Genomic DNA, 14,593 nt, shown 5'->3' with positions numbered 1-14,593 from the left:
TTCTGTATCTGGCTTGTTTTACTTAAAATAATGTCCTCTTGTTCCTTCCATGTTGATGTTAATGACTGGATCTCATTCTTTTTCACTGCTGAATAGTACTCCATTGTGTATATGTACCGCATTGTCTTTATCCATTCATCTGTTGGTGGACAGTTAGGTTGCTTCCAAATTTTAGCTATTGTAAACTGTGCTACAACAAACGTAGGAATTAGGTATCTGATAGCACTGATTTCCTTTTAAGTATATACCCAGCAGTGAGATTGCTGGACCATACAGTAGTCAGTGTTTCTTGAGGCACCTCCAAACTGTTCTCCACAGTGGTTGTGCTAACTTACATTCCCAGCAACAGCGTGTAAGAGTTTTCTTTTCTCTACATGCTTGCCAGCATTTGTCACTGCCTGTCCTTTGGATATAAGCCGTTTTAACCTGGGTGAGATGATGTCTCTTTGTAATTTTGATTTGCATTTCTCTGATGATCTGTGACGTTGAGGGCCTTTTCATATTCCTGTTTGTGATTTGTATATATTCTTTTGAGAAATGTCTATTCAGATCTTTTGTCCATTTTTGATTAGATTATTAGAGTTTTTCATATAGCATTGTTTGAGCTCCTTGTATATTTTAATTACTAGTCTTTTGTCAGAGGGGTAGTTGGCAAATATTTTCCCCCATTCTGTGGGTTGTCTCTTTGTTGATTGTATCCTTTTTTCTGTAGAAACTTTTTAACTTGATGTGATCCCATTTGTCCATGTTTGCTTTAAGTTGCCTGTGCTTGTGGGGTATTGCCCAAGAAGTCTTTGCTCAGACCAATGTCCTGGAGATTTCCCCTGGTATTTTCTTGTAATAGTTTTATAGTTTGAGGTCTTAGATTTAAGCCTTTAATTTGTTTTAATTTGATTTTTATATGTAGTGAGAGATACAGGTCTAGTTTCATTCTTTTGTGTATGGATATCCGGTTCTGGCACCATTTACTGAAAAGACTGTCTTTTCCCCGGTGTATGTTCTTGGCACCTATGTCAAAAACAAGTTCACTGTAGATTTGTGGATTTGTTTCTGGGTTCTCTCTTCTCTTCCATTGGTCTATGTGTCTGTTTTTGGGCCAGTAACTTACTGTTTTGGTTACTATAACTCTGTAGTGTAATTTGACTCTGTAGTATAATTTGAAGTTAGGTAATGTGATTCCTCCAGTTTTGTTCTTTTTGCTTAGGAGAGCTTTAACTATTCTGGGTCTTTTGTAGTTTCATATAAATTTTCAGATTGCTTTTTCTATTTCTGTGAAGAATGTCATTGGTGTTTTGATAGGGATTGCATTGAATCTATAGATTGATTTGGGTAGTATGGACATTTTAACAATATTCATTCTTCCAAGCCATGTGCGTGGAATATTTTTTTTCCATTTTTTGGTGTTCTCTTTAATTTCCTTCCATCAGTGTTTATAGTTTTCATTATAGAGATCTTTCACTTCTTTGGTTAATTCCTAGGTATTTAATTTTATGTGTGGCTATTGTAAATGGGATTGCTTTTTAGTTTCTTTTTCACATTGTTCACTTTTGGCATATGGGAATGCTACTGGTTTTTGTATGTTGATTTTGTATCTTGCAACTACTGAATTGATTAGTTCTAATAGTATTCTTGTGGAGTTTTTAGGTTTTTGCAAATATGAATTTGTATCAGCAGCAAGCAAGGATAATGTGATTATTTCCTTTCCAATTTTGATTCCCCTTATATGTTTCTCTTGTTTGATTGCTCTAGCTAGGACTTTCAGTACCATGTTGAGTAACTGGTGACAGTGGACTGAGAGTTTTGAAGTCTTCAGTTACTGTTGTGGATTTGTCTATTTTTCCTTTTGCTTTTTGTGTTTTGAAGCTCTGGTGGTAGGCGCATACACATTTAGGACTTTTAGATCTTAGTGGTGATTTGATCCTTTTATTATTGTGTTATGACCCTTTTTGTGCTAGGCAGTTCTTTTTTTGATGTCTTTGTCTTATATTAATATAGCTACTTGGCTTTCCTTTGATTAGTGTTCGAATTATATACAGTCACATGTGGACGTGATATTCTGAGAAATGTTAAATGTTAAATATTGTTAATATTTAAAATACTTTTTCTTGATACTGAGTTTTGTACTCCAGAAATGTGTTTGGCAATGTTGTGCAACCATCCTAGAGTGTACTCACACAGACCAAGACGAGAGCTTAATGCACACCTATTGGTCCTAGGCTACAAACCTGTGCAGTGTATTACTGTACTGAATAGGGCAGGCAGATGTGCACAGTTGTGTATCTGTGTATCTAAGCATACTAAACATAGTAAAATACAGTAGAAAACAAAAAATCATATACCTGTACAGGACTAGAGCATGTAGATTAATCTTTAGTTTATTGTAACTTTTTTACTTTATAAATTTTAAAAAACTTTTTGATTCTTATAACAGTTTAAAACATGAAAATATTGTTGCACAAAAATATGTTCTTTATATTCTTATTCCATGTACTTTTTTCTATTTTTTTTTTTTTTTTTTTTACTTAAAAATTTTTTTTTTCTTTTGGTTAAAAACTAAAACAAAAACATGCGTATTAGACTAGGCCTACAGGGTCAGGATCACCAATATCACGATCTTCCATCTCCACATTTTGTCACACTGGAGGGTAGTAACACACACAGAGCTGTCGTCTCCTGTGATAACAATGTCTCCTGCTGGAATTCCTCCTGAAGGACTTGCCTGCGGCTGTTCTACAGTTAGCTTTTCAAAAATATAGAGAGTATAATCTAAAATAATAGTAGTATACTATAGTAAATACCTAAACCGATAGCATAGTCATTAGTTATGATTGTCAAGTATTAGGTACTATGCCTAAGTGTATGTGCTAGACTTTTATATAACTAGTAGTATAATAGGTTTGGTATACACCAGCATCACTACAGAGATGCGAGTATTGCATTGTACTGTGAACATTATGATGGCTGTCATGTCACTAGGTGTTAGGAATTTTTCAGCTTCCTTATAATGGGACAATGTTTTATTCATTGTTGACTAGAACATCATTATGCAGCGATTAACTGTTTATTTTTTCATTTTCTTACTTTTAATCTTTTAACATTAAATACCATTATATTTAAAGTACTTCCTTTAGATTGTGATTTTTGTGTTCCACGGGATGTTTGGCAATGTCTGGAAACATTTTTGATTACCACAACAAGGGTCGAGTGTTTTGCTGCTACTAGCATCTAGTGCATAGAGGCTGAGGACACTGTGGAATAAATACGTGTATAAGTCAGCTTCACCCCAACAGAGTTCTATGGCCCAAAATGTTAATGTGCCTCTGCTGGGAAATCCTACTCTAAGGATTATAATATATATGGCTGACTTTTCACTGTCCACTTTTAGTATTTTATCACCTCATGTAAGCTATAGAGTCGCCTACTCTTTCCTGTTAGGCTTGTTATATGTATTCACATCTGTTTATGTTTGTTAAGCTTGTTATATGTATTCACATCTGTTTATGTTGAAAACAATCTGACAATTTAATACATTTTATTTTTAATACTCATGCATATTTTAAAGAACTTTCTGTTGTTCTTCCTTCGTTCTAGAAGTTCCATGTTTTCTTTGGTATCATTTTCTCCATCCTGAAGTCTGTCTTTAGCATTCTTTCAGGGCAGATCTGTTGACAACAAATTCTCTTGGTTTTCCTTCATCTGAGAATATCTTTATTTTGCCTTCATTCCTGAAGGACATTGTTGCTGGATATAGATTTCTGAGTTGACCGTTCTTTTCTTTTAACAATTCAAAATTCAGTAAGATAGCACTGTTGAATCACCATTATAGTTTCTGACAAGTTCTTCTCAAAAACGTTCTAAACTCAAAAAGTAAGTTTATATTTTTTAAAGCTAAATTATGTTTGTGATTGAGGAAAGATAAAAGTTTTGATGGTAGACTGCCTGTTTCTTGGAAAAAAGGCTACAAAGGACATTACTGGGATGATAGACAAAATTTTGCATCAAGCATTTGTCTCAGTGGAAAAAGTAAGAAAGCCAACTTGTGGGTTCTTCTGGGATAATGACAGGTTGTTGAGATATTTTCATTGAATAGCAAGTTTTAGTAAAGAGAGTAACAGAGACTAAATGGGACATAAATATCCCCAGAGATACCCATTCTTTCAGCAAGCCAAGGGATGAGGTTGATTCATTTCAGATAGAGACAACTACGTATTGTTGAAAGTCTCTAGAATGTTGGTTGATGATGTAGTTGCGTAGCATAGTGTTTAGATGTTGCTTGGAGTGAACATTCTTTGCTATGGTCATGTTTCAGAAGAGTGTTTTTCTGAAGGGATTGAGTGCAGTGAGGAGATGTTGAGCAGCACTGGCTGTGCTGTCAGGCTGGCCATTTGCAGCACAGATGCCTCGCGGATTACGCTCACAGCATGGTTAACAGAGACTTCTGCAGCTAGCACAGGCCTTGTTGGGCAGCTTTTTTACCTTACCTGACTTATTCCTTTGCAAAAGAAAGCAGCCTCTGCAGTCTTATTTATAATGCTTTACCTCAGCTGAAGACAGCTTACTTTGAGGAGAGATTGTCCCTAAATGAAACACTGAAACTGTAAAGAAGACAGCTTGGCCTGTCTTAGCATTCTGTTTTTCACCCTAACTAGGTACCAACTGGAGGATGAGTCTGCACATTTGGATGAAATGCCACTAATGATGTCTGAAGAAGGCTTTGAGAATGAGGAAAGTGATTACCATACCCTACCACGAGCCAGGATAACGCAAAGGAAAAGAGGACTGGAGTGGTTTGTCTGTGACGGCTGGAAGTTCGTCTGCACCAGGTTTGTTAGCCATTGCTACCAAGTTTCTTATGTGCTGAGTTTTTTTTAGATACTTAGCTCCTAATAGACTTACTAGCTCTATTAATATATAAACTCAAGGAGATATTCTCTAAATGTCATCATGGAGAGTATTAGTACATTAATCAAAGCCAAACAATGCTAATATGAAAGGAAAGGAGAGCCAAATTCATTACTTTATGGAAGTTTTAATGGTTAGAAGCTGGAGGCTGGATGCAGTGGCTCATGCCTGTAATCTTAGCACTTTGGGAGGCTGAGGCAGACAGATCATTTCGAGTTCAGGAGTTCGAGACCAGCCTGGACAACATGATGAAACCCCATCTCTACTAAAAATACAAAAATTAGCAAGGCGAGGTGGTGAGCACCTGTAATCCCAGCTACTAGGAAGCCTGAGGCAGGAGAATCACTTGAACCCGGGAGGCAGAGGTTGCAGTGAGCCGAGATTGAGCCACTACACTCTATCTTGGGCGATAGACACAGACTCTGTCTCAAAAAAAAAAAAAAACTAGGGAAAATTATAGCTAATGCATGATGGAATTAATTCTGATTTCCCTACAAACATTTATAAATGGTGTTTCTTTTTCTTCCCAAAAGATAGATATGGGCCTATATTCCTCCAGTATATCTTTTACTCAGATTGATCTATTTTTTCCCCACATTTTTCTACTTTTATTTTATTCTTTTAATATATTACTATTATTTTTTCTGAGTCATTTCAGACTAAGTTGATCATTCCTCTTAATTCTTCAGTGTGTATTTTCTAAAAAATAGATATTTTCTTATATAACCATAGTACAGTTATCAAATTCAGGAAATTTAGCATTGATACAATGCTTTGTATCTACTTTGTTTATATTTCAATGTTGTCTATCATCCCAGTAATGTCCATTGTAGCCTGTTTTCCCTAGTACAGGATGTGGTCACATTTAGGTGGCATCTTTTTAAAGTCTCTTTTAATGTGGAGTAGTAGTTCAGTGTTTATTTTTCCTTCCATTGACGTTTTTGAAGCGTGAAGATGAGTCATTGTACAGGATGTTTCGCACTTTGTTTTGTTTGTTTCCTTGCAGTTAGACTCCGCTTAGGCGCCCTCTGAGGAATACTGTGTTAAGTCATGCTGTGGTCTTCTTAGGGTGTTTGATTCCTGTTTGGTTGATTTCTGGTCTTCCCTTTATTTTCTCTTATTATTATTATTTTTTTTTTGACTTTAACCTGCTTTTCTTTTTCTAGCTTCCTAAGATGAATGCTCAGGTCTCCAATATTCTTCCTTTTTCCTTTCTAAAAATAGGTACATTTACGTTTTGACAGGTATTGTCATTAAGTTCAAAATAGTTTCTTTTCTTTTCTTTTTTTTTTTTGAGACAGTCTTACTCGGTTGCCCAGGCTAGAGTGCAGGAGTGCAGTGGCGTGATGTCGGTTCACCTCAACCTCTGCCTCCGGGGTTCAGGCGATTCTCATTCCTCACCCTCTCGAGTAGCTAGGAGTCCAGGCATGTGCTAGCATGCCCGGCTAATTTTTGTATTTTCAGTAGAGATGGAGTTTCACCAAGTTGGCCAGGCTGGTCTCAAACTCCTGACCTCAACTGATTTGCTCCTGTCGGCCTCCCATGGTGCTGGGATTACAGGCATGAGCCACCGTGCCGGGGCCCAGATATTTTCTACTTTGCATTGTTATTTCTACTTTAAATCCATGTTTGATTTAGAACTATGTTGCTTAATTTCCAAAGTTAGAGATTTTTTTTCTACTTATCTTTTTTATTAGTACGATCATCATCATTAGATCTTGCTGTGTTGCCCAGGCTGATCTTGAACTCCTGAGCTCCCACCTCAGCCACCCAAAATGCTGGATTACAGCATGAGCCACCATGCCCAGCCTGTTTTTTGCAGTTATCTTTTTGTAATTAATTTGTATATTAATTTTATGTGGCCATTGAATATACTTATAATTTAAAAAAATTAGCTGGGCATGGTGGCTTTTGCCTGTAATCCTTTTACCAAGGAGGGTAGATCATGATGTCAAGAGATCGAGACCATCCTGGCCGACATGGTAAAAATCCATCTCTACTAATAATAAAAAACTAGCTGGGCATGGTGGCATATGCCTGTAGTCCCAGCTACTGGGGAGGCTGAGACAGGAGAATCGCTTGAACCCAGGAGGTAGAGGTTGCAGTGAGCCGAGATCATGCCACTGTACTCCAGCCTGGTGACAGAGCAAGACTCTGCTTCAAAAAAAAAAAAAAAAAATTAATCTTTGTAATGTGTTGAGACTCGCTTTATAGTTCATCATACAGACAACTTGTAGTAAATTTTCTTGTGTATTTGAAAATAATTATTAGTTTTCAGTGGTTGAGTGCACTGCTCTGTATGTCAATGGAGTCATAATTGGTTGTCTAGTTCAAATCTGTTGCTGTTCATGGTTTGCTTTTCTATCAGTTGCTGAGAGACTTCAAGAGTTTCTAAACATCATTGTGGATGTGTCTACTTCTTCTAGTTATGTTAGTTTTTGCTTTATATATTTTTAGAGTGTGTTATTAGATGATGCAGATTTAGGATTATTAATCTATTCAATTGGCCTTTTATTGTCTTTAAATGTTTCTCCTTTGTCTTTAATACTATTTCTTCTGTAAAGACTTTTTTTTTGTCTAATTTCAATAAAACTATTACTAGCTTTCTTTGATCAATGTTTGCAAGGTATATATTGTCATTCTTTTACCTTTTAAAATAATTTTTAAAAAAAACTTTGAATTTGCAAATAATTAGAGAGTTGCAGGAGTTGCAAAAATAGTATAGAGGGGTCCCGTATTAGTTCGTTTTCACACTGCTGATAAAGACATACCTGAGACTGCGCAATTTACAAAAGAAAGAGGTTCATTTGGACTCACAGTTCCACATGGCCCGGGAGGCCTCACAATCATGGCAGAAGGCTAGGAGGAACAAGTCATATTTTATGTGGATGGCAGCAGGCAAAGAGAGAGCTTGTGCAGAAAAACTCCATTTTTAAAATCATCAGATCTTGTGAAACTCATTCACTGTCATGAGAAAAGCCCAGGAAAGACACACCCCATAGCTCTGTCACCTCCCACTGGGTTCCTTCCACAACACGTGGGAATTGTGGAAGTTAAATTCAAGATGAGATTTGGGTGGGGACGCAGCCAAACCATATCAGGTTCCTTGTATTTTTCACCCAGTTTACCCTGATGGTTGCATCGTATATAAATAAATATGAAAGCAGGACACTTACCCTTGGCACAGTGTCTGTGTGCAGTTCTCTGTGGTTTCCTCAGGTGTTGATCTGTGTTACCATAACTACAGCCAAGATGCAGAGCCATTGCAGCCCCACAGGGAGCTTCCCCGTGCCACAGCCACTCCTGTCCCTCTGATCCCTGGCCTTGGAAACCACTCATCAGTTCTCCATCTGGTTTTAATACCAAGAATGTTACATAACTGAAATTACTCAATATGTGATACTTAAAATTTTTATATTATTTTTTCCATATTGTAATGATATCTGTATTATATGATTTGTTTTTTGAGGCTGGCCTATTTCATTCAACATGATGCTGTGAGACCCATCCAAGCTGTTGTGTAGGTTGTTTCAAGTGTCTGGGTATTAGAAATAAAGCTGCCGTGAACAATTGTGTACATTTGTGTGTGTGTGCGCATATGTGTGGACATAGGTTTTCATTTCTCTGGAATAAATGTCCAGGAAACTTCATCGCTGGGTTGTATGGTAAGTATATATTTAGCTTTTTAAGAAGCTGCCAAACTCTTTCCCAGAGCGGCTACACCATCTTACATTCGCACTAGCAGTGTTTGAGAGATACAGTTCCTTTTTCTCCATGCCAGCGTTCGGTGTTGCCACTGGTTTTGCTTGTAGCTGCTCTGGTAGATGTGGAGTCATAGTTCGTTGTGTTCTTCATTGGCATTTTCCTAATGCTGCTGAGGTTGGACATCTTTTGCCATTTGTGTATTCTCTTCAGTAAGTGTCTTTCCGTCTTTAACTTCTAGTTGTGTTGTTTATAATTTTTTTCTCATTGAGTTTAGAAAGTTCTTTACATATTCTAACTATGGGTTCTCTGCCACATACATACTTGGATTTTCTTCCAGTCTGTATCTGGTCTTTTCATCCTTTGAAAGAGACTTCAGTGGATCCAGTGTTTTAATTTTGGTGAGGTCTAATTTATTGCTTTTGTTACTTTTGTGAATTGTGCTTTTGGTATCACGTCTAAGAATTTCACAAAACCCTATGTTGATGTTTTTTTCTATGCATTTTATAGTTTTACATTTGAATATTTTAAAAAATTTTTTTGGTAAGGTGAGAGGTTTAGATTGAAGTTCATTTTTTAGCCGGCGTGTATATCCACATCTTCCATTACCGCTTGATTGTTCGTGCGCTGGGCTCCTTGTGGCCCTGGTTCTGTTCCCTTCTCCGTCTCATCAGTGTGTTAGTTCCTGCCTGTACCATACAGTGTGCTGCACTGGGTTTTTATAGAAAGTCTTCACGTGGGTAGGCTGATTCTTCCTACATGATTCTTCTTTTTCAGAAATCTTTAAGCTATTCTAGTTCCTTTGCCTTCCCATAGAAATTTAGAGTAATCTTGTTCGTATCTGCAAAATCCTCACTAGGATTTTGATAGGACTTGTGTTGAACCTGTATATTATGTTAGTTTGGGGGGGAATTGATATGTTTCCTAGGTTGAGTCTTCTAGCTCCTGAACATGTTACCTTGCTCCATTTTATTTGGAGATAATTTGATCTCTTTCACCAGCGTTTTGTAGTTTTCAGCATGCAAATATTAGATTTACTCCTAAGTATTTAATTTTTGTGGAGTGATTATAAATGGTATGGTATTTTAAATTTTGGATTCCATGTTTTCATTGCTAGTGTATAGAAATATAGTTGATTTTGTATATTTGATTTTGTATGCTATAATCTTGCTGAACTCGCTGGTGCTAAAAGTGGTTTTGTAGATTCCTTGTGATCTATAAAGATTACATGGAGTGCCATCTGCACATCGCAGTGTGTTACTTCTTCCCTTACGGTCTGTGTGCTTTGCCTGGTGGAGCTGGCTAGAACGTTCAGCATTGTGTAATGGTGAGAAGGGGCACTGTCAGCTTGTTCTTTCCCAGGCGGGAGCTGACAGTATTGCAGCATTAAGCAGGTAGGAGCCGTGGGTTTTTTTTTTTTTTTTGAGAAGGGGCTTTGCTGTTGTCGCCCAGGATGGAGTGCAGTGGCACAACCTTGGCTCACTGCAACCCCTGCCTCCTGTGTTCAAGCAGTTCTCCTGCCTCAGCCTCCTGAGTAGCTGGGATTACAGGCATGCATTACTATGCCTGCCTAGAGCTGTGGGGTTTTTAAAAAGATATTTCTTATCTAAACCTGATAATTATTTGTAGTTTTGTTTTGTTTTTTTAAGAAATGTATCTTGTATTAAGAAAGGCAAAGCATTGGCAAAACGAGTGGTCTAATGCATAGTTTTGTCAGACTCAGAAGCAGGCTCTGGAGATGTAGGTTGCAGAGTCTTTATTATTGTGGTGATAGTGGAAGCCACACAGAAGGCTGATGTTCTTGAAAAGATTGGGAGACGTGTGGTGTGGCTCTGTGAAGAATAAGGGAGGTGACATTTTCGGAAGGGGAGGTGACACTTTCGGAAAGAGGATGGTTTTGGAAAGGAAGAATAATGTTCATCCTTTTTGGCAGGATGGGAAATGGAAGAATGAAATAATGATGGTGACTGTGACTTTTATTCTGAATTGGGAACATCAGGTCAATTAGTAAGGATATGATTAGGATACAGACGAGGGCTAAAGAAAGGGGGGACATTTGGTCATGCTTTGGCGGAGATCACCAATAATCAGCAAAAGAAAATCAGTAATAGTTTGTATTGAACTTAGCATAGATTTGTGGCGATGTGTCCATCGGGAAAGAGCCTGGGTGATGACAGAACTGGCTAAGGAAGTGTGGTGTGGGGAGCTGTGGTGAGGTGGGCCCCCATGGCATTGTGAATTGATGAGATTGTAGGGACAGAGAGCTGACTGCTGCCAATTTGCCGGCTGTGGGAGTGGCTCAGAAGCAGGTGTTCTGCATTCCTGTGGGGAAAGGCTAAGTGCTTCTCCTCTGCGGTCCCTTATGGCCCCTTCTTAAAGAAGGGGGGTGTTCTCACCACTATTTCCAGTCAAGAACTGGAAGAGTCCCTCTTGTGACAGGTAAGGGCCAGCCCTGAAATGGAACCAAGTCCTGACCTGGTGACCTAAAGCCCTTCTTCTTTGCTCCCTGGACTGGGAAAATTGCTAGGATAAGGAAGTATGGCCCGAATAAGACCCTGATTTGCAGTCTTTGAAGCGGAATAGCTCTGTGGTAAATGCCCAGTCTCCTCATCCTAGAGGGATATCACTGCAGAGGTGATTGAGTTGAGAAGGTTGAGGATCTGTGTTCAGGGTGTTAGGTGGTTTTCTAGTGTGTGTGGAAAATCACTGGGTATTGGAGGAGACTGCAGGATGTTCACAGAGAAAATGGGAACTGAGCACTGATGGGTGCCGTGCTGGGGACACGGGCAGGGCAGTGTTCATGGTGTGGACTCTCACCAGGCCCTGTGTGTTTTAGAAGTGGTGCTTATGCGGCCATAGTAGTAACAGTACCATACCAGTCAGGTAGTTAACAACAATTGTAGACTTTAGAATGTTCTCAGTCTTATAATAGTGTTAAATACATTATTGAATTAATTTTTCTGTTTTTCACATGATTTTGTTTTTACCAAATGGAACATGGCAGCCAAATTTTAGGTTTTACTTGTAATATCCTTTTCTTAAGGAAAAATTAAGAATATACTTGAAAACGTAGATGGTAGCAGCAAAAACATCTCTGTTTGGGGAAGTTGAAACAGCTGAGTAAAGTATCCTAGATATGTCTATGAAGTCTTTTTTTTTTTTCTTTTTGAGACAGGATCTCGCTCTCTTGCCTAGGCTGGAGTGCGGTGGTGCCATCATGGCTCACAGCAGCCTTGACCTCCAGGGCTGAAGCAATTTTTTCACCACAGCCTCCCAAGTAGCTGGGACTACAGTCATGTGCCACCACACCCAGCTAATTTTTTTATTTTTATAGAGGCATGGTCTTTCTGTGTTTCCCAGGCTGAAAGTCTTTACCTTAATAAATTGTGATATGTGGAAAAAGCTAGCTGAGCCATCTTGGCAGGCTGTAATCAGTATATATGGCACTAAGGAATGTCCTCCTGCCACTTGTAATGAGAGGCAGCCTGAGATATTGTCATGCTCTTCTTGATACCGGCTACACTGAGAAATTGTTATGGAAATTAAATACGGCACCTTAGAGAATCAAATTGTACAAGCAAGTAGATTGCTCTTATTTCTCCATGTTTCATAAATTTTCAGTTGTGAATGTTTGCTACTTTTTGATTTCCTAAATACCAGACATTATAAAATTCAGTGCTACTAATATTATTTGGTGGCTCAAAGAGTAGAAGATATATAAAATTAGTTTAACTGCAGGAGGAAGGTGTTCAGAATATTGCGATGCAGGTAGATTGTAACTAATATTAATGAGTTGTAAGTATTTCAGTGTATTTCTCTTTGTAGATCTGGTAAGTAGTAAGGATTATTTTAAAATTATTATGAGAAGAGTGAGGAGCTTTAATTTCTTCACGGCTTGAGACCTGCTTCCTCATTTTTATTGGACAAAACCGCCAACTTGGACACTTTGAAAAAATTGTGTTCTGGAATCTGTCGTTTAACACTTTGGATCTGTTTTCATGTAAGTGAATACCCTTGTCTGTAAGCTGTTGTGAGGCACACTGATGTGCAGTTCTCTCATCTGGGTTAATGTCTTTCTCACGAGATTTACATTTCACTTGTTATCAAAAATCACTTTGTCCTTAGGAAAGTGGAGCCACTGAAAGGCATTTCCATAAGAAGGGAGGGGAGGGATCAAATGCTGGGATTATTCCTAGTTCTAATGGCCTCAGCTGATGGGCAGACACGGGGGTTAGGGAAGCATGGGTGAGTGCTCATCTTTCAAGAAGACATTAGCATTGTGTTGCTTTTACATTGGTGACTGTAGGTATCTGTTGGATATAATAATTGTCTGATTTTTGAGCGGTGGAGAGAAAGGAGGTGGAAACTCTGGGAGTTACTTAATTATGACTAGTTGAAATTTTAGAAGACAGGCTCTTGATATATTAAAATACTTTGTTTAATGTTATAATATGATTTGATTATAGAGGCATTTTGTGAAAAGCTACTAATCCTAAAACATTTTAAGGAAAAATATAATTTGTACGCTACTGGATTTAGTTTCAGCTGCACTTGATGTAAGGTGATATAAAGAGGAAAGTGTTTCTGAATAATCAGTGATTTGGAAAGTCTTTGGCATATGTAGAGATGCCTTTGAGTAAAGCTCCCAGCTGCTGCCTCCAGGGACTTCTGTTTGCTTCTCCTTCTTGTTTTGCAGTGTTTGCCTGTATGCCTTCCTCACATTTCTGCCCTCAGAAGTTCCCGTTTCCTTTTCCTTCTTAGTTCTACCACTCAGTGAGACTTAAACACGTGGTTTCTGCTACAGCGTTTCTGTGTCCTCGGGGCTCGTGCCCTTTACTCCGAGCATAGAGGTCGCCCAGCTCCCCCGCCTAGTGTTTTCTGGCTGCACGTCCCAGGGCAGTTCTGGTGCAGCCGCTGACCTTTCACCCTCACACCTGTGGCGCGTGTGCGTGCGCAGTGCTGTGTGTGCGTGCGCAGTGCTGTGTGTGCGTGCGCAGTGTTGTGTAGTAGCGCGTGATGTGATAGTGGCGTCTCAACCACTGCTTTATGCTGTCTGTACACAGTGCAATACTTAGTGGTGACATTTTTGTGTGTTAAGAGGTGTTAGTAGCCCAGTATTAGGAATGACGTAATCATATCAAAGTCTAGGCATCTTAGATTTACTGGTACAGGGTTATAGAGGAAAAAACTAGTAAAATGTTGACTATATATGTTTTTAGCAGTGGGCATTTAATTTAGAGGTTCTAGAGTGAGAGTCATGTCAGTGAGGCATTAGTTCATGTAGTTGCTTGCCGTGATGTTGAGGGTAAGGTTGTGGCTGTTGTTGACAGTGCTCATGTTATGCTGTAGTGTCTTTTGTCTGTGGAAGAACATGTTAATATCAGATAATGCTATAAAGTTCATATTTTCTAAATTTTATATGTATCTTCAAATACTTAGACCTTAATATTTGGTTTTTCATTTTGAATTATCTGACTTTTGTATACTAGAACATCAGAGTAGGTGTAGAGCAAAAATTCATATCTGAGTTCATTCTTGAAGAATGTTGCTGTGTTTGAAATGGTGAAGTGAAATGTGTTCATCTGAAGCCTGTCTTGCACCTGTTCCCAGCTTGCAGTGTGCTCTGTTGATGCCAGTGCTGTCCAGTAGCACTCACTGGAGTGATGGAGTAGTCTCCATCTGGGATGCCCACTGAGCTCTTGAGATGTGGCTAGTGTGATTGAGGAACTGGATTTTAAGTTGTAGTTAACTTTAATTAATTGAAATGAAAGTTGCCACATGTGGCTGATGGATGCTCATTTGGACAGTCCAGGCCTGGGTACTCTGTGCCAAAGCTACTGTTGTGAGGAGGGTGACCTTGTGAGTGGGCTGTTGGGAGGCAGGAGAGTGGAGACTGAGAGGCTGAGGGGCATCCTCTGTGGGCGGCGTTATGCTGAGCCTTCACAGTGTGTTCACTCCACTCTTGTTGCTTGGTGCTCTGCAGAGGAGC

The 14,593-nt window shown here is 38.8% G+C and overlaps 1 protein-coding gene across 5 annotated transcripts in view; it reads left to right on the top strand.

Moving 5' to 3' along the window:
* ATP9B (ATPase phospholipid transporting 9B (putative)) overlaps positions 1–14,593 on the top strand; it is a 277,165-nt gene that overhangs the window by 15,554 nt on the left and 247,018 nt on the right. For 4 of the 5 annotated variants that reach the window (XM_074383227.1, XM_074383229.1, XM_074383230.1 and 1 more), the window contains exon 2: positions 4,650–4,823. In XM_074383227.1, coding sequence (XP_074239328.1) covers positions 4,650–4,823 — 174 coding nt within the window. Of the gene's footprint in view, positions 1–4,649; positions 4,824–14,593 lie in introns of those variants that run through there. The other variant, XM_074383231.1, reaches the window with a different exon arrangement.

Source organism: Saimiri boliviensis, chromosome 13 (assembly GCF_048565385.1).
Source record: "Saimiri boliviensis isolate mSaiBol1 chromosome 13, mSaiBol1.pri, whole genome shotgun sequence".
Classification (NCBI taxonomy): domain Eukaryota; kingdom Metazoa; phylum Chordata; class Mammalia; order Primates; family Cebidae; genus Saimiri; species Saimiri boliviensis.
The sequence above is the reverse complement of the archived record's forward strand: the minus strand, read 5'-3'. Positions and strand labels throughout refer to the sequence as shown.